The sequence below is a fragment of the Gopherus evgoodei genome, chromosome 8 (genome assembly GCF_007399415.2).
Source record: "Gopherus evgoodei ecotype Sinaloan lineage chromosome 8, rGopEvg1_v1.p, whole genome shotgun sequence".
NCBI classification, from domain to species: domain Eukaryota; kingdom Metazoa; phylum Chordata; order Testudines; family Testudinidae; genus Gopherus; species Gopherus evgoodei.
Genome location: NC_044329.1, coordinates 74,495,510 through 74,513,600, shown reverse-complemented (window position 1 = coordinate 74,513,600; position 18,091 = coordinate 74,495,510). Strand labels below are relative to the sequence as shown.

Genomic DNA, 18,091 nt, shown 5'->3' with positions numbered 1-18,091 from the left:
TAAGCATTGCATTTTTTTATTGTTGATTAGCAGTGTGTCTACACTTCAAAATAGAAAATATGTATTTTTATGAGGGAAAACTATTCATAACAAAATACAAACAAGTTTATAGGAGGTAGAATTACCTTACAATTAACCTAACAATCATTCATATACAGTATATCATGTGTCTATATATGCACACAAACATATGCTACTTGGTGTGTGTATATGTCACATATACACAAGGCTATTGCATGTAAATTTTATTCAGTGATTTAAATAGCTGCATTCAACATGGTTTATATAACTATAGGGATGTTCATTATGACTATTTCCCTTCAAAATGTGATCTAAACTTATGATTTTTTTCGCAATAAAACCTTAAATCATCATAACTTCATTTGCTGCCCCCCTTCCCTCTCCCAGGGCCTACCTATATTTTTACTCAGGTTAGTCCACTCAGTGTATTTTAACAATGAAGACTGAACATTTAGCCTAATATTTCCTCCTCGGCTTTCTGTAACAAGTGAAAAGACTTGTAGCTGACAAGTCTATGTTTTATTCCTGCATTCTGAATTTTACTGATCATTCATTTCAGAATCAAATTAGTGCATTTTTTTCTAAAGCACTTTTTTTGCAGATATATGTACATGATGATATCACCAAGACACTTTCTCCTATAAATATAGGAGAAATAGTTCTGTGATAGTAAAGTACTACAAACCTCATCTGCTAACATTTTTTGAAATGCTTTCCGTAAGTTTTATTCCTAATTAACTCTAAGTAGATCTACAAGTCCAAGGTTGTCTGTACCACTGGTGAAATTAGCTTGTGATGTAACAATAATTAATAGCTAACAATAGAGTATAGTTGAGAAAATGTCTAGAAAAGATATTAATTCACTTGCAAACTGTAGTGCAAATAATTTTTTCCTTCCATGTATAAATCTGTGGCAACATTTTTTGCCACCCAAGTTGCACACGTGGCCATTGTTATAAGCAGGTGTGCAACTCCACCCCATTCAATGGAATTGCGCTGCTTATGTCTGTTCTGAATTTAGCCTCTCTTTTCATGCCGTTTAAATGCACAGCAGAAGGTTAATTCTGATTTATGTTCAATTTTAAAACTGCTACAACACAAATGTAACTATAGGCTAGACCAAATGGTACACACATTTAGCAATGCTGAAAGTAAAAAGCAAAAAGTAAAACATTCCTTTAAAATAAATTATCAGAGGAAAATGTTAGTAATATAGCATAATTATTAGCTATATTATTTTTGCTTTCAAAGGGAGGACATATGATAGGAATGTTGGGTTTTCCCTAATCCACAAGTAGCTATTTTAAGTTCCTTTTAGGATAACCATATGGAACATTAGCAGCTGACAGCTGAAAGGAAAACTTGATGATATACCAAGCTCTCTCAGATGATGCAACTAACTAGCTTTCCAACTAAATTACTTAAAGCAGATTAGTTGCTAAAAACAAACTGAACTTGAAGCAGTAACAGTGGACCCATAAATAAAACCCAAAATGGTTTTGTTCATAAAATGTTTTCATACACTGTAGATAAACTTTAAAATATATTTAAAAATATATATTTTTGGTAGCAAAGTGAAGAAACCTAAATCAAAATATATTCTAATTTTTACATAATTATATATAGATTTATATTTTACCAAAATACTTTTTCTTAATACATACATATTGTAACACTGTGTACACAAATGTAATTATAAATGTATTATTGAAATCCATTAGAAATATCCTCAAGTCAGTGTCAACTTTAAATTTATGAAAATTGCAACAATTTTGTATACAGCTGGAAAATTTTAACTTCAGTGCATTTGCAGTAGTCATTAATCAGAAATCTCTGGCTGTTCAAAGTCTCTGTTGGGTGTCTTAGTTTAATGTTTTAATGTATCTAGGGATGAAGCGTTCTCCTCTCAGTGAGCAGTTTCTTTCCCTCAACATTGCTCCTCCATGAAGAAATGGGATTTTAAGAGTTGAATAGCTTTCATCGAAGCAGCAAGGCTTTAGTACTGATCATATTCAGACTGAAGGGACTGTGCAGAGGAGAAACAGAAACTGGTATTAACATTCAGTTTAACAGAAATCACTTTAAACAACACACACAACCTGTATCTTCAAATCAAGAAATTGTGTTTCTATGAGGAAAAACAAAGAGATTAAACCATAGAGGAAAAAAAGGAATATTCCAGGGTCTGCTATACACAGGCCAAAAAAATGAATGTATTTTGGACTATAATATAGCAAATACACCAAAAATGGGCAAGAGCTATATAAAATAGATGCATCTTTTTTGTATGTATATTTATATTTGCTAGCTTTTTCTTGGTCAGTTTATGCTGAAGTGTTAGGTAACAACATTACTTTTAAATATTTTTAGGCATCAAGAGGTATAGTTTGAGAGTAAGTGGAATACAAAATTCTTTAAAGATGTAACTAGAATTATCTTTTAATACAATTTATTATATTTTAATTCAATTACTTCTAATACAGAGAATTCTAGGATTCCCCCCCCTTTTAATGAAAATCTTATGAAATTCAAATCCAAAATACAGAAAATGCCCTTAAAACTGATCGCAATAGAAAAAAATGTGACTGCAGTTATTGTAATGTAATTGTTTTCATTCTCTCTCAAACAATGAAAATGAAAATGCTACCAATATACAATGCACTCTACAGATTTTGATTCAGATGACACAGGAAACATGTAAGGTATGGGTAATTATTCTGAAAGGAAGCAAGAAAGCAGCACATAATTAAATACACTGGAACATTCTAGAGATAATTAGCAAAAGGGAAAAAAACGAAAAAGAGAAAGGACTCAATAGTTTTTGCAAGCAGTTAACATGGAGTAGCAGATAGAAAATTAGTACAGCTAAGAGGAAGGCATGATGACCTTTATTGGCTGGTTTATCTGCATCTGGTTGCTCAATATTTAACAACTATTCAGTCTTGCAATTGGTAGTGTATCAGTTAAAAACTAATATGACTTGATATTAAAAAGGATTGTAAAATTCAGATTGAGAAGGTCTAACTGTATTTCTGTCTGTATTTCTTCCAATACAGATGCGATCTGTGTCATAGGTCTGTTAGAGCAGTAGCTTTGTAATTAACAAAGAATTAGTAAACATTTACATATCTAATAAAATGAAGGTTCATCACAGTTGCCTTTAGAATATATTTGAAAAACAAATTATAAACAACTATATCAAAATATACTTAAAGAGTAGCAATGCAATAGGATTACAGAGGACTGTAGGAAAAAGAACCCAGCTTTCCCTAGTGTGAACTCCAAGGAAGCTAAGAATCTCAGATTTTTCCAAAGGCTGATTCAAGATGATTTTTTAAAAAATGATTAAACACCATTAATTCATTCACAGGCTAAATTACCATCCATAATACAGCTAAGTGAAAAAAATGGTTTAAAAATCCCCCCAAAAATTAACTTAAAAAATTTGTTTCAGAAAGCCGATATATATCTGTTCAAACACACATACTTTTATTGAGTTTGATAATCACAGATATAACTCAAGATATTCGGCACACCTTGGATGTTTCTGACAGCATCTGAGTGCTTTCTTTCATATGTAAAAAACACTTTCTATATAAATTTTTAAACAGCTTTCACTAGAATAGCAAGGCTTTTGTAATGAATATATTCAGACTGAAGGGACTGTCTTTATATATGAGAATAAATATATAAAGACAGTTAGTTGTAAAAGACAAGACAGAAAGAGGTCTTTAAAACTGCAAACTATTTTACTACAGATGTTAGGACTGCAATGGAATTGAAAACCTGCACCATGCTATTTTTCCTGGCAATTGTGCCAGATTAGCAGCACTGTTAAGAGAGTCTATCAGGCAATCCATTACCGTATGTACTGATGTTGAAGGTGTGCATTTCTTTTTATCCATGAATATTTAAGATTTCTGCTGGTCTCAAAGCTATATTGTAATGTAGCCCCTGTGGAATGATGAACTTCTTGCAGTGATCTCTTAAAGACTAAATTCAAAGTAGAGCTGACTAACAACCTGAAAGCTTAAAAATTAATTCTATATAATTTGGAATTTCATAATAATGGATGATTCTTTAGCTTTTGATAGGTGCACGATGACCAGACAGCAATTAGGAATGGGTCATTAGTTAACTCAAAGAATTAAGAACAGCACATCATTATTTAATAGTAAATGTAACTCATGATTCTGGAATCACAGTTTAAGTAACATTTTAATTCTGGGATTCAAGCCGCAATTCTTGATATTAGAAGATCTGTGCTTTAGCACAACATAGAACATCAGAATGTAGAAGATAAAAATCCATAGCAACATATGAAAAAGAAGAATAAATATGTATATAGCACATGTACAGAGATTCAAACACTGATCACTTGTTTTGGTTTGTCTTTTAAATGCTTGTCACAGATGGGTAGGAGTTTGTCTTGTGATGTATACTGCTGTTTTCAGCATCTCCACCTCTTCATCATTTCCACTTAATAGCAATAAAAGATCTTCCTCCCACTGTTCTAAATCATTTTCTAAGTACAGTGAAGAACTAAACTGAATTTTAAAAATGGTAATTTCCTCTCACATTCATTATTATTTGGCCATGATAACAAGCTCTTCATTTCTTTGCAGATTAAATCTTGTTGCTATTATCCCCAATGCATTAAAAGCTTGTTCAGTTACAATGGTAGCTATAATTACAACTAAATTGCTGAAAGGTGTAATGGCTTTGTTTAGTTTTATTTACTTGAAATTATTTCATTTTTTTATTTTTACAAAAATAAAGCAATTTTTTCCCTCCAGGATTGCAATCATAGTTGTAGCAAATGTTTTTTTTAAACCTTCTTTGCTAGGTGCACTGAAAAATTGTTTCCCTAATGTTTTGGATCACATAATACAATCCTTGTTTTACTGCCTGTTGATTATGTTTATCTTTTTTCACTACTTCAGTTTACATTTTAGATCTGTGTACATTTGCACTGTAAGTATGACCTACCATACTGAATTTGAATACTACTTCTTTTTTAAGTCCCTGAATCCACATTGGAGTTATCTGGTTTTGACAAAACTCAGAAATGGTCTATTTTGAAGAAAAGTAGAATTTAAAATGTGAAAATAAAGGATTAGTAATAAAAGTGTATTTCCTAATGAACATGATGAGGCAGTAAATGTAAACTGAGTAATAAAAATAAGTAAGCTATATTGTCTATAGTGGCCTTCATGCACACTAGCAGGGGTGTAAGTTCTAATGCACACCAGTGTGTTCTGCACTAACTGGTCCCCCCGGATTCTGCTTGTGAGCTCTAAAAGTTCCCTAGTACGCATTAACATAGTCCTGTTTCAAATAGTACTACATTATTGCACACTAGAGAACTTTTAGTGTGCACCAGCAGGGTCTACATGCACGACATGCTGGTGCACATTAAAATTTACACCCCACTGGTGCGTACTAAGGCACTGTGTGGACAACCTGCTAGTTACTCACAAAGGGCCTGATCCAGCAAAGCACTAAAAGAATATTAAAGATGCAAACAGTCATACTGGCTTCAATGGAATTACTGAAGTGCTTCAAAGTCAAGCTAGGGTCACTGGAACAATTTGTATAGTGGGGGTGCTCAGAGCCACTGAACCAAACAGTTTTCCTGGTATTGTAAAGACAATTTGAAAAACATGGAAACAAATCTTATCCCACTGTGGTGGGATTCCGAGAATAACTCCATAAAATAGAACTGAACTGTTTCTTATCTTTCAGTGACTCCATATACAATATGTTGTAAATTTACAAGTAAAAGGATATTTATTTTAATTACTAGTGTGGCAAACTTGCTCTGCAATTTGAAAATCAAAGATCTCACAGGAGCTTTCTCATGGCATTCTGGTGTGGTCTGATGCATGGAAGGCTGAAAATGCTGCTAGGTGTACTCTGATAGATCAAACTGCTAGGCCTTGCTGTTTCAAGGACAAAAAATAATCTAGGATGGTAGGTACTGGCACCTCCAGAGGGGCAGTATTGCTCAGGGCACACCAGCAGGAGAAACACTTCCACTTGGCCAGATACATGGACCTAGTAGAGGGCTTTCTCCTACTCAAGAGTACATGCTGCACCAAGTGTGAGCAACGCAGCTCAGATTGAGTTAGCCATGCAGCATCCATGCTGTGAGATGGAGGGATTGCAGGTCCGGATGACAGTTGGCCGTACTCCTGAGTGATCAGGTCCAGCCACAACAGGAGTGGAATTGGTGTGGTCACCGACAGATCGAGGAGAGTGCTGTACCAATGTTGCCTGGGCCACGCCGGTGAGATCAAGATTAAGCGGGCCTTGTCTCTTCGCAATTTGAGAAGGACCTTGTGGACCAATGGGAATGGAGGAAAGGCATAGAGCAGATGGTCTTTCCATGGCATCAGGAAGGCATCTGAGGGGGAGCCCGGGGAGTGCTTCTGGAGAGAGCAGAACACCTATCACTTCCGATTCTTGCGAGAGATGAAAAGTTTTATGTGGGGAAACCCCCACTTCTGGGGAACAGAATGGATAACGTCTGCATGAATCGACCACTTGTGAGCCAGAAAGGACCTGCTGAGGCGATCTTCCAAGGCATTTTGGACTCCCAGGAGAAAAGATGCCACCAGATTGATCAAGTGGGCTATGCAGAATTCCCACAGGCAAATGGCTTCCTGACAGAGGGGGGACGATCGCGCTCCCCTTTGCTTGTTGATGTAAAACATGGTCATTGTGTCATCTGTGAAGACTGTGACACGCCAGGCATACTGCTCTCAGTTCCCGTACGTTGATGTGCAGGGTTATCACTTGTGTGGACCAAAGGCCCTGTGTGCAAAGGTCCACAAGGTGAGCTCCCCAGCCCAGAGATGATGCATCCATGGTTAGGACTAGAGAGGGCTGTGGGGCATGGAATGGCATCCCCCCACATATGAAGTTGGGGTTCAGCCACCAAGCCAGGGAGGTTAAGACTTCCATCAGTACTGTGAGCACCGTGTCTAGATTGTCTCGGCCTGGATGGTAGACTGATGAGAGCCAGACCTGAAGTGGACTGAGGCGTAGTATGGCATGTCTGGTCATGAAGGTGCAAGGCACCATGTGTCCCAGTAGACCGAGGCACATGCATGCTGTCGAGGTCAGGAAGCTTCGGAGGCCATGGATAATGCTCACCATTGACTGGAAGCGAGCACGCGGTAGGCACGCCCAGGCAAGTTTTGAATCCAGGACTGCTCTGATGAAGTCTATTCTCCGGGTTGGCTGCAAAGTGGACTTTTCGACATTGAACAGCAGGCCCAACTGTCTGAACAAGTTCATGGTGAACCGAGCATGGGATTGCACCTGAAGCTTGGACTGACCCTGAATAAGCCAGTTGTCGAGGTACGGAAACACTTGGATCCGATGTCGATGGAGCGAGGCAGCTATGACAGCCATACACTTTGTAAATAGCCTTGGTGCCGTGGATAGGCCGAAGGAGAGGATGGTAAACTGGAAGTGTCGTTGACTGACCACAAAATGAAGAAAGCGTCTGTGTGGCAGGTAGAACGCTATGTGGAAGTACGCGTCCCTCACGTCGAGGGCAGCGTACCAGTCTCCAGGATGCAGAGAAGCAATAATGGTCCCCAGGGAAACCATGCGGAACTTCAACTTTACCATAAATTTGTTGAGTCCGTGCAGGTCCAGAATGGGCCGTAGCCCCACTTTGTCTTGGGGATTAGGAAGTAGTGGGAGTAAACCCCCCTGCCCTTCAGATCCCTTGGAACCTCCTCTATAGTTCCGATAGCCAGGAGTGTCTGCACCTCCTTTAGAAGAAGTTGCTCATGAGAGAGGTCCCTAAAGAGGGATCGGGAGGGAAGGTGGGGGGGACAAACGAAACTGAAGTTGGTATTCACTTTCCACCATGTGTAGGACCCAGTGATCTGACGTTATGCAGGACCACGCAAGGAGGAAATAGGAGAGACAGTTGGTGAAAAGTGGGGAAGGATCCTGTAAGGAGACTGGAGCTCTGCCCTCAGGCGCACCTTCAAAAGTTTTGTTTGGGCCCTGCTGATGGTTTGGGGGGGCCCTGGTTCTGGCCTGTCTGAGGACCAGATTGCCTCCTCCTACCACGTCTTCTAGAAAAGTCCTGTCTCGGCCGGGCTTTAGGGTAGGTGCGCTGTGGTTGGGGTCAAAGGGCCTTTACTGCGTCATTGGGGTATGCATGCCCAATGAGCGCATGATGGCCTGGTAATCCTTCAGACTCTGGAGTCAGTTTTGTCTGAAAATAACTCCTGGCCATCAAAGGGCAGGTCCTGAATTGTTTGTTGCAGCTCTGGTGGAAGACCGGACACCTGCAGCCACGAGATACAGCGCACAGCTACGTCCGAGGCTAGAGACCTAGCCGCCAAGTCTGCCTCATCTATCAACGCCTGCAAGGATGTCCTGGCTACTTGCTTGCTCTCCTCTAGCAAGACCCCAAACTCCTCCCTGGACTCCTGAGGAACCAGCTCTTTGAACTTCCCCATCGAGTTCCAGGTATTATAATTTTAACAGCTCCAGAGGGTCTGCTGGTTAGCCACCCTAAGTTGTAGGCCGCCGGTTGAATAGATCTTGCGCCAGAATAAATCCAGGTGTCTAGCGATTTAGAAGCAGGAGCTTGCTGACCATGTCTTTCCCTCTCATTAATGGACTATACAATGAGGGAGCACGGTTGGGGGTGAATGTACAAGTACTCAGTCTTTGGAGGGGACCAAGTACTTCCTCTTCGCCCCCTTGGCAGTGGGGGGAATAGATGTTGGAGATTGCCAGATTGTATTGGCATTAGCCTGGATGGTCCTAATAAAGGGCAAGGCTATACGTGTGGGGGCATCAGCAGATAAAATGTCCAACACCAGATCCTCGACGTCCACCTCCTCCACCTGGAGGTTCATGTTTTGTGCCACCCAATGAAGCAAGTTTTGGTGTGCATGGAGGTCTATAGGTGACGGGCCAGAGGAGGATGTGCCCGCCACAACCTGATCAGGGGAGCAGGAGGAGGATATGCCCAGGACTAAGGGGTCCTGGAGTAAGTCCTGCTGGGGAGGGCGGGGTCCGGCTGCCCTTGGTTCTCCATGCTAGGGGCATGGGCCTGAGCTGAGGGTAAGGCCGTCACCTCTGAGCCCCCAGGGGAGGAAGGGGACTGACAGTAGCCTTCGGGACCCAAGGTTCTGAGTGGGCTGAATAAGAAGCTCCTGATGAGACACCTTGGGCCTAATGGTATGCCCAAGAGGTCCAAAAGGACCATTGTGGGGGTCCCTGAGCAGGATCCTGCCCCCTGTAATGCCATTGGCTAGCGCCATCCGTATCTTGGTCATGGACACAGTAGCCACTCTCTGCTTGGGACGACCTCGAGTTGGGGTGGCAAGGCCAAGGCAGAGCCAATCGCTCATGCTGGGTTGCACTGTCATGTGTTGTTGGCCCGCACTGCGACTCTGAGGAGACCAGTGTCAGGATTGGTGCTGGGAGCTGGACCGGTACCGACCATATCGAGGAGATCTTCTTGAGGCAGAGTGCGCTGCGAGTACGACTGGTGACGAGATGGTGATAAGTGCCAGGACTGTGAGCGGTGCTGTGGAGGAGACCAGTGCCTGGATCGAGACTGTGACCTGGGCTGGGACCAAGATTGGTGCTGACCCATCTTGCTCTGTGATGGAGGGTGCATCATGGAGGGCTTCCCCTCTTGATGGAACAGCCCGCACAAGCGGCATCAAAGTTTGTGACGGTCCCGGCTCAGTGAGCGCAATCAGGTCGTGAGCAGTGGAGAAAGTCTCTGAGGTGGAAGGCAGGCCGGGCTCGACCACGGTGAGCACCAGGGAGCTTATGTGCACCGGACTCAATAGTACCTGTGGTGCTGGACTCAATGGTGCTGGAGTTGGAGCCTTTGCGGGGTGGTCCGGCACAGGCACTGCTCCAAAGGGAGCACAGGCGGTGCCGGCAACTGTACAGGAGCAGCAGGTTGCTTGTGCTGCTTCCTGGTTCCTGTAGACAACGAGTGGTGCAGCGCCGATAACGGTGCTGAAGACGTCCAGTGCTGGGAGTCTTTGCCTGTGCCAGGTCATTCCGGTGCTGGAGGTGCGCTTCGGACCAACGGCGCCGGGTCTCGGTGTGGGGAAGAGGGCATCGGGCTAAGTGCCGCTTCCATGAGGAGTTCCTTCAAACGAAAGTTCCACTCCTTTCTTGTCCGAGGCTTGAATGCCTTACAAATGCGGCACTTATCTGATTGATGGGATTCCCCCAGGCACTTCAGACAGGAGTCGCGGGGGTCTCCCATAGGCATCGGCTTGAGGCAGGCCGAGTAGGGTTTGAAGCCCGGAGACCTAGGCATGGGCCTGGTACCGGGAAGGAGGGAAGGGGAGAAGCCCCTTACCTCCAATTACTATATACACTAACTACAAAAACTATTAACTGCAACTATCTACAGGTATAAACAAGCAAAGAGCTAGAGAAGTGGAGATCAGCTATGCTGCGTGCCACAGTTCCAACGACCGTCACATGCGGTAAGAAGGAACTGAGGGGGCGCTGGGTCAGCAGGGGCATATATCCAGCGCCCTAAGGGCGCCACTTCAGGGGGCGCCTCAGACAACCCATCGAGTGTTGCTATGGTAAAAATCCTTCTAACGTGTGTGCGTGCACACCTAATTGGAATCGATATGAGCAAGCACTCGAAGAACTAGTAAGTACCTTTAGTAGATGGAAGTAGTAAAACTTATCAAAGATGCAGAAAAAGGTAGAAACATTCAATAAACATTTCTGTTCTGTATTTGGAAAGAAGCAAAACAATGTATTAGTATCACAAGAGGATGATGAAGTAGTTTCCAGTCCATCAGTAACCAAGGAGGATTTTAAATCACATCTAATAGGAATAAACATTTTAAAAATTAGTAGGCCTGGATAATTTGCAATCAAGAGACCTAGAACAGTTGCCTGAAGAGATCTTTTGCTCACTGGTGTTAATTTTTTTTAAATGACTCTTGAAATACTAGGGAAATTCCAGGAGACTGGAAGAGTGCTAAAGTTGTGCTAATATTACACCAGGCAAGAGGACAAAAATAATGGAATATCTGATATGGGATTAAATCAGAGGTGGGCAAACTTTTTGGCCCGAGAGCCACATTGGGGTTGCGAAACTATATGGAGGGCCAGGTAGGGAAGGCTGTGCCTCCCAAAACAGCCTGCCCCTGCTCTCTATCTGCCCCCTTCCACTTCCCACTTCCTGACTGCCTCCCTCAGAACCTCCAACCCATCCAACCCCCCCTGCTCCTTGTCCCCTAAACGCCCCCTCCCAGGCTCCCCCACCCCAAGCCGCCATCTGGAACCTCCCCATCTAACCCCCCCTGCTCCCTGTTCCCTATCCACATGCCTGATAGGCCCCGCTCCCCGCCGAACTCCCATGCCTATCCAACTGCCCCCCAGGACTCCCTGTCCCCTGACTCCCCTCCCTGTCCCTTATCCAATTCCCTCCCCCACCCTGCCACTTACCACGCTGCTCAGAGCAGCAGGAGCTCACAGCCCCACCGCCTGGCAGGAGTCTTTTAGCAGGAGCGGTGGGCCAGAATGCTAGCAGCGCGGCACGCTGATGCTGTGGGGAAAGGAGAACAGGGGAGGGGGCCAGGGGCTAGCCTCCCCATCCAGGAGCTCAAGGGCCAGGCAGGACGGTCCCACAGGCTGGATGTGGCCCGTGGGCCGTAGTTTTCCCAGCTCTGGATTAAACTGATGTAGAATTACAGGAAAGCAATATATTTAAATGTCAGCCAGTATGGAAAACAGACCTTGTCAAACAAACCTAATTTCATTATTTGGCGAGATTACAAATTTAGCTGATAAAAATAAACACATGGCTATAACATACTTTCACTTCTGAAAGGCATTTGACTTAGTATCCGACTATAAATTAGCACTTTACAATAGCAATAAAGCACATGTCAAATGGATTATGAACGGGATAACAGTTCTCAGAAGCAGCTAACAATGGGGAATCATCACTGAATGGGGGTGTTTCAAGTGGGAGTCCACAGGAATAGTTTAATAGGCCTGATGCTATTCAACCTTTTAATCTATCATTTCGAAGTAACTTTAAAATCACTGCTGATAAAATTTGCAAACAACTAAGACTGGTAGAATAGTTGTGGACGATAACAGAACACTGATACAGAGCGATATGGATTGCTTGTTAAACTGGACCCATTAAATAAAAAGTGTTTTAATACAGCCAAATGCAAAAAACTATACACCTAGGAACAAGGACGTGGGGACTGAATCGTGGAAAGCAGCGATTCCGACAAGGATTTAGGGGTCATAGTGAACAAGCAATTCAACATTAGCTTCCAGTGAAATGTAGCAAAAAGAGCTAATGTGATCCGTGAATGTATTAAAAGGGGACTAGTGAGTAAGTAGGGAGTAAGGAGATAATTTTACCTCTATATGACATTGGAGAGACTGATGCTGGAATAATGTGTATAGTTCTGGTATCCACATTTTATAAAGGATGTTAAAAACTTAGAGGGTCCAGAAAAGAACCATAAAACAAGCTGAAGGCTGGAGAAAATGCCTTATATTATAGTGGAAGACTTAAACAGCTCAATCTGTTTAGATTATCAAAAAGAATATTGAGAGAGGACTTGATTACAGCACGTAAGTACCTCCACAGGTAAAAAATACTGGGTATTAAAAGACACTTTAATTTAGTGGAGAAAAGCATAACAAAAAACAGTGGCTGGAAGCTGAAGGCAGATAAATTTCTAGTTTGATTTTGGCATACATTTTTAATAGTGACGGTGATTAACCAGTCAAACAAACCACCAAAGGAAGTTGTGGATTCTCCATCTCTCAATATCTTCAAATAGAAACCGGATGCCTTTCTGGAACTCATGCTTCAGTCAAACTGAAGTTATTTAGCTCAATACAGGGGTTACAGCAGTGGTTCTCAAACTTTTGTACTGGTGACTCCTTTCACATAGCAAGCCTCTGAGTGTTACCTCCCCATATAAATTAAAAATATATTTTAAAAATATATTTAACACCATTAATAATGCTGGATGCAAAGCGGGGTTTGAGGTGGAAGCTGACGGCTTGCAACCCCCCATGTAATAACTTCGTGACCTCCTGAGGGGTCCCAACCCCCGGTTTGAAAACCCCTGGGTTACAGGGATATGCAGGAGGTCAAATCAGATGATCATCTAATGGTCTTTTCTGGCATCTTTCTGCAACAGTAACTCAGATAACAATCCATCTGATGATGCACAAGCCAGAAGAGAATTCAGCTCTTTACCTTGTGTTTGTGACAGTTATGCAGAGCTTACAGGAGTACAAGTAGTAAAACAAAGTATTTTAGTCAGAACCGTATGCCAATGTGATTTTGAATACAGGCAGCAAATGTATCTGTTGTGTAGGAAGGTGACATTTTCACAATAACCATACTTAAAGCTACTAGGCCATTGCACTGAAATCAGCAGTAATTTGTTTCACAGGTTAAAAAAATCATAAGCAACTGATGTTTTGTTATAATGCAAAAGCTGTATGCATATTTCTACCTATATTAGTTTAGGTATTTTCCTTCATTGCTTCTGATTTACAGGAACTATGAAAAAAAAACTTTATTTGCAGCCAACTAGACATTATTGAGAGAATTACAGCTTTTGCACTTAAACGGTACACATCATATTCGGCTATGTACAATCTCTGTTCCTAACCAGTGAATGGTAGTTAGACATGAACTATTGGAAGATTACATCATTCTTGGTGAGAGGGCATTACTGAGTCATATAGGTGTCTGATGGGGAGACAAAACATTGAGTGTTTTAAACAGAACAATCATATATCCTAGACAACATGACCCCTTTTATTCAAAGACTCTGTCTCACCAAGCCAATTCCTAGACTACCTAAATAAATTCTATTTAGACCAGTGCTCAGTCATCTGGTTTTCATGATCACATGCAAATTAAAGTAAACATTTTTCCTCTTTCCCCTCTGATCTCTATCTCCTCCTTTATATAAGCCAGTGGTCCCCAAACTTTTTACCTCACACCCCCTCTCACCCTTGTCTGACCCCTCCTTGGAGCCGAGCCATGGCTCGGGGTGAGAAAAGGGGGAGACAGGGACAAGAGGAAAGGGGCTGAGGCTGGGGACAGAGCTGGGGGTGGGAATGGACTCTTGGCTGGGGGCCAAGGCCTGCAGCTGTGGCCAGGCGGGCAGCAGGACACCAGGTGTGGGGCCAGCAGCCACGGCCAAGAGTGGATCTGTGTGGAGCTCCCTCCCTGCCCTCTGTGGGTACTGGGCTAGGCCCCAGCCACGCGCCTCAAATGTTACTCTGTGCTCTCTATGGGGACATGTCCCACAGATTGAAGACCTCTGAGCTTAGCCAAGGCAACCCTGCTCCATTATGGCAGTTCACCTTTCTCTTTTGGGTTCTCACACTCTCAGAAAATGAAAGACAGCTGACTGGCTGAGAGCAACTGCTACCATTTTTGGGTCAGTTATTCAATTCCCTCTCCTTTCTCAGCTATTTTATTTACCTGTGCCCTAAATTTTCCTTCTGAGGTAAAAGTCTTCCCTTGTTAAAGACATTTTTGAACCCCAGTAATAAGACTAAAAGCTAGACCAGGGGTAGGCAACCTATGGCACGGGTGCCGAAGGCGGCACATGGGCTGATTTTCAGTGGCACTCACACTGTCCGGTTCGTGGCCACCAGTCCAGGGTGCTCTGCATTTTAATTCAATTTTAAATGAAGCTTCTTAAACATTCTGAAACTTTATTTACTTTACATACAGCTATAGTTTAGTTATATATTATAGACTTATAGAAAGAGACCTTCTAAAAAGGTTTAAATGTATTAATGGCACGCAAAACCTTAAATTAGAGTGAATAAATGAAGACTCAGCACACCACTTCTGAAAGGTTGCCAACCCCTGAGCTAGACATTAACAACAGGAGTATGACCCTAATCAAAATAGGTGAAGAAATTAAGTTACAGCTGGTGCTCCTTTCTTATTTGTGTCTGGGTAATGCACAAGATTCCAGAATAGAACTATGCATGATGTTACATAGCTGTATGTAAGATATGATGTGCTGCAAAACAGTTGGGTTAAAGACGGAGAAATAGTTCAGCTTTTAATTTCCAGTGGTCCTTTAATGCAGGTTTTTATTCTGTTTGTTAAAATGTTCACTGATGGAACAAACCATACTTGCACTATTTGTGGAAGATGAGTTGCTGTGTAATGCTATAGGGATGCAGTGTAATTCTAAAAAGGATGTTAATTGTTGCTTTTTGAATGTCACATTTTGCACTGAACTTTCTAAGCTTTTGTAGTTTTGAGGATTCCTGGTTGTACTTCTTTACACTGCATGTGTTATTCCTCTATTAGTTTATAACACCACTTGGTTTTATGATTCTTGATGTTTTACCAACCACATTGTGAATAACTTCACAAGAAAATGAAAACAGAGTGACAAAGTTGTTGAATATATGATTAGTTATAAAGCATCTCATGCTCACAGGTCTCTGTGGGTGTGTGAACCCACATGGATTTATAGAATACACAAAAATTATAAAGAAAAATACACAGTAAAGGGGCCAAATAATAAGACCAATAATCCACCTTCATACAAAAACATCATCTCATAATATATAAATGGAAAGGAAACAAAACCACACTGATTCTCACTTGGAAGGATACAACAGAAGTGCAAACAAACAAATATTCAGGGGAGAGCATTTCAGGATTAGTGGACAGGGAAGGCCCTGCATCCTTCCTTCTCAACTACTCCAACGCTAACTGCAGGCTGTCCCTTAAGCAGAGTAGTACTATAATTTGAAGTTGAAATATTAAGACCTTGATGATTACCGTTCATTGGGTAACAGATCATAGAACAGTGCATCATGAACTTTCATTGTCAAGTTCCTTAAACAGTCGTACTGCCATGCTCTACAGAAGCTGCAATCTATGAGTAGTTTTCAAAGGAAACCTCCAACTAAGCACATTACAGTAACTCAGCCTAGAAGTCAAAAAGACTTGGATCACTGTGGTGTCTCTGTGGTCAGAAGAAAAGCTGCCATTGCAGAATAGTTTGGTAATGAAAAAAGCCATTTTTGACCTTCCATGTTAAATCCTGATAAAATGACACCAGAATTCAAAACATATCAACCTGCCTACAGCATACTTTCTAAATAGGTAAGGCTATCACTAAATAAATGAAATCCTCTTGACATATTCACCATTCCACCAGCAATATTTCAGTGTTGAGCCTCAAACAACTATTTTATATTTACCTCGCAATTGAGACAAACAGAAAAAAAACAGAACTGCAGAGATCTGCAGTGACAGTAATACTGTGTAGATCAATGACACCATGTTACATGGTAAATTTCTAAATGGCTAAATACATACACCGTTAACAACAATGGGGAAAAAACTGACCCAGTGAGACATCATATAGAAAAGACCCTTGTGGATGTTGAGTAAGTCCCCCATGACTAAATGAAACCTAACAGAATGACTACTTTCAATTTTTTCCAAATGGAAGCATGTATCTACCAAAATAATAGGCGCCAACTCCATGGGTGCTCTGGGGCTGGAGCACCCATAGGGAAAAATGAGTGGGTGCTCTGCATCCACCAGCAGCCAAGTTCCCTTCCCCCCAAGCCCCACCTCCTCCCCTGAGTGCACCATGTCCCTGCTACTCTGCCTACCTCCCAGCACTTCCTGCCCAGCCATCGCCAAACAGCTGTTTGGCTGCTCTGGGAGTGAGGGGGAGGAGCGGGAACGTGGTGCGCTCAGGGGAGGAGGCGGGGCCAGGATTTGGGTAAGGAGTTGGAATAGGGGCAGGGAGGGGGTGGAGACTTTGGGGAAGGGGTTGGAATAGGGGTGGGGCAGGGCCCTATGGCAGGGTGGAGTCAGGGTAGGAGCAGGGGTTGAGCACCCACCGGCAGGAGCAGAAGTCGGCACCTATGACCATAGTTGATTATACATTTTATTTACAACGAGAACTGATTAATAAAAAAAAATAAATGGATTGTAGCCCATAATTAAGCTGTTAAAAATATGAAAAATAGTCCCATCCAAATGTAAATCAGGGAAAAGCCAGAGTTACAGTCTTTTACACTGGACTTTGGGCTCTGTCAGATTGAAAAGGAAGAGTATTGCAAGCTCTCCACTGAAAATGCCAGCATTCCAGCTCCAAGATTTCCAAATTTAGTAGATGTTGAAACACGCGAGTTGATCTCAACAATTACAGTTGTGCATGGGAAGAGATGTGTTAGGACCCAAACCACACATGGCTAAGATCAATATCAACACCTTGAAATACATCTGGAAACAAATAGGAAGCCATTGGGGTCCTTGGCACAGTGTCGAAATTGTTCAAAGCCAAACTGAATAAAATAAATCACCCAATTCTGCATCATCTATAGCTTCCAAATGCCCTTCAGAGTTAAACTCATGTATAGCATTATGAATTTTAAGATTATGAAGGTGTGTTGTTGAGGCCAGGTGCACAAAGGGAAAACTGTCACAAAAGTATTAAAGGGCACTTCTAACCATCAAGATTATAAAGAGAAAAACATTCATATAATCCAAATGATAAGACTACTTAAGGTGAGAAGTTTACAGGAAACTAACACTTTAAAATATTATTAAAAATATTCATTCATCAGAACAATTAATCTGCTTCCAAGGTACCTGTCTGAAATGCTCAAATGCAGTCAAGTCAGTCAGTCAGGGAAGCCTTCTTTCGAATGAGCCCTGATTCTCTCTACCTACATGCCTATCCTCTTCCTTGCACTTTTCTGTCTGTGAATTTAGTTTTATAACATACAGATATCTGGGAACATCCATCAAGGATGACTTAAAAAAAAACCAAAAAAAACCCCAAGAACATTCATGGCTCTCCATCAAGTTCAAGATCCTTATTTTGCTGCATGGCTTATTCCATTGTTTTAAAAACGTCCATGCCTGCAACGATGATTCCAAGCAAGTGGTGCTGGATTACTAGATTATCCTGTCCTAAAAGTTGTACTCTGGACAATTATCGTGGCTAGTCATTAGACACCCTACATTTATATGTAATCTGAG

At 42.0% G+C, this 18,091-nt stretch overlaps 1 protein-coding gene across 3 annotated transcripts in view; it reads right to left on the bottom strand.

The window, feature by feature from the left end:
- CDC14A (cell division cycle 14A) overlaps window positions 1-18,091 on the bottom strand; it is a 117,934-nt gene continuing 99,843 nt past the window's right edge. For 2 of the 3 annotated variants that reach the window (XM_030571798.1, XM_030571799.1), the window contains one exon: window positions 1-2,047. In XM_030571798.1, coding sequence (XP_030427658.1) covers window positions 2,018-2,047 — 30 coding nt within the window. In that variant the 3' untranslated portion in view covers window positions 1-2,017. Of the gene's footprint in view, window positions 2,048-2,079; window positions 3,685-18,091 lie in introns of those variants that run through there. The other variant, XM_030571797.1, reaches the window with a different exon arrangement.